This window comes from Lactuca virosa, chromosome 5 (genome assembly GCF_052849685.1).
Source record: "Lactuca virosa cultivar CGN04683 chromosome 5, Lactuca_virosa_CGN04683_v6, whole genome shotgun sequence".
In the NCBI taxonomy this organism is placed as follows: domain Eukaryota; kingdom Viridiplantae; phylum Streptophyta; class Magnoliopsida; order Asterales; family Asteraceae; genus Lactuca; species Lactuca virosa.
The window spans coordinates 303,601,908-303,603,149 of NC_136430.1; the positions used below are offsets into that span (position 1 = coordinate 303,601,908).

A 1,242-nucleotide genomic window follows, 5' to 3' on the forward strand; every position below is an offset into this window, starting at 1 on the left:
TTAAATGAACGAACGTAAACGAACATCATAAACGAACATAAATGAACGAACGAGACTATTGTTCATGTTCGTTCATTTAACTTAACGAACGATAATTTTTGTTCATGTTCGTTCATTTATTAAATAAACGAACATAAACGAACTTCCCGCCGAATAGTTCACGAACGGTTCGCCGAACGTTCAGATCGTTTACAGCCCTATACCCGATCATATCTGAATAGCAACAAAATTTGACTCAATTTTACATACATAATGCCAAAAAAAAAATATTTTTTTATTAAAATTAGAATTCTATTTGGCACACGAATTTCATTCACAACGAAGGAGAAGTACAAGGCGTTAACGGAGAAGAAGAAGCTCCATTGTTACTGTTCGTATCACTACCAGAAGTCCCCAGCGACCGAACATCTTTCAGATACACAGAAACCGCCTCCGCCGGCAGCCTCTTCATAGGCGTTAACGGCGGTGTAACCACCACCTTCGAAGATATTTCTTCTCTCTCATCATCGCCGGAGGACTCTTCCGTTCCCAACCGAGAAGGCGACGAGTCCGGCGTCTCAAAGGGAGTATCATCATCTTCCATCGTTTTCCCCCTTCTACTTTCACCATCAAAAACCGGATTAGAAATGTAAATCAATGGAGACCCATTTCGGATTTCCATCTTATCTTGGCGTTGGGCTCCGCCGGAATCTTGATTTTCCGGTGAGTTGGTCTGAGTGGGTTGCTTTTCTATGTCGTAGCTGGCATCCGCAGGGTAAAGGAAGCCATCAAGGGTTGAATGAGAAAGAGAATGAGAATGAGCATGAGAATGTATAGATGGGTTGCCACCGGTGGTGGTGGCATTGGGAGTTGTAAATTGACGGCGGCGGTTGCGGCGGCGTTGGAGGAAAGTCGAACAATAGAGCTCAGCTAAGAGAAGCAAAATCAAGCCCAAAACCATCGCGAGACTGACCACTAGAACCAGAGTTAACAAGATTATGAGATTTGAAGTACCCTTCATCTCTCTCTTACTGAGTGACTGTGATTTGAAGTTTGAAGTGAAAGAAATGAAGAATGTGATACTTCTGCAATTATACAAATAAATGGCAATTATACAATTCTTTTGGCGGGAAAAAGGGGGCCATTTTGACTGGCTAAACAGTGGGTGGGAGGCATTCCAAAGAGTTGTCAACATTTGTTCTAAAACGGGTATTAATTTATTGAGGTTTGTTACATAAAAAGAAATGTTTGTAAGCCATAAGA

General features: G+C 41.8%; 1 protein-coding gene across 1 annotated transcript; it reads right to left on the reverse strand.

Annotated features, from left to right (window-relative positions):
- Positions 1–313: 313 nt before the first annotated feature.
- On the reverse strand, positions 314–940 carry LOC145113000 (uncharacterized). Its single transcript, XM_079049111.1, has one exon. The coding sequence runs from the start codon at positions 938–940 to the stop codon at positions 314–316; it is 627 nt and encodes a 208-aa protein (XP_078905237.1).
- Positions 941–1,242: the final 302 nt, after the last annotated feature.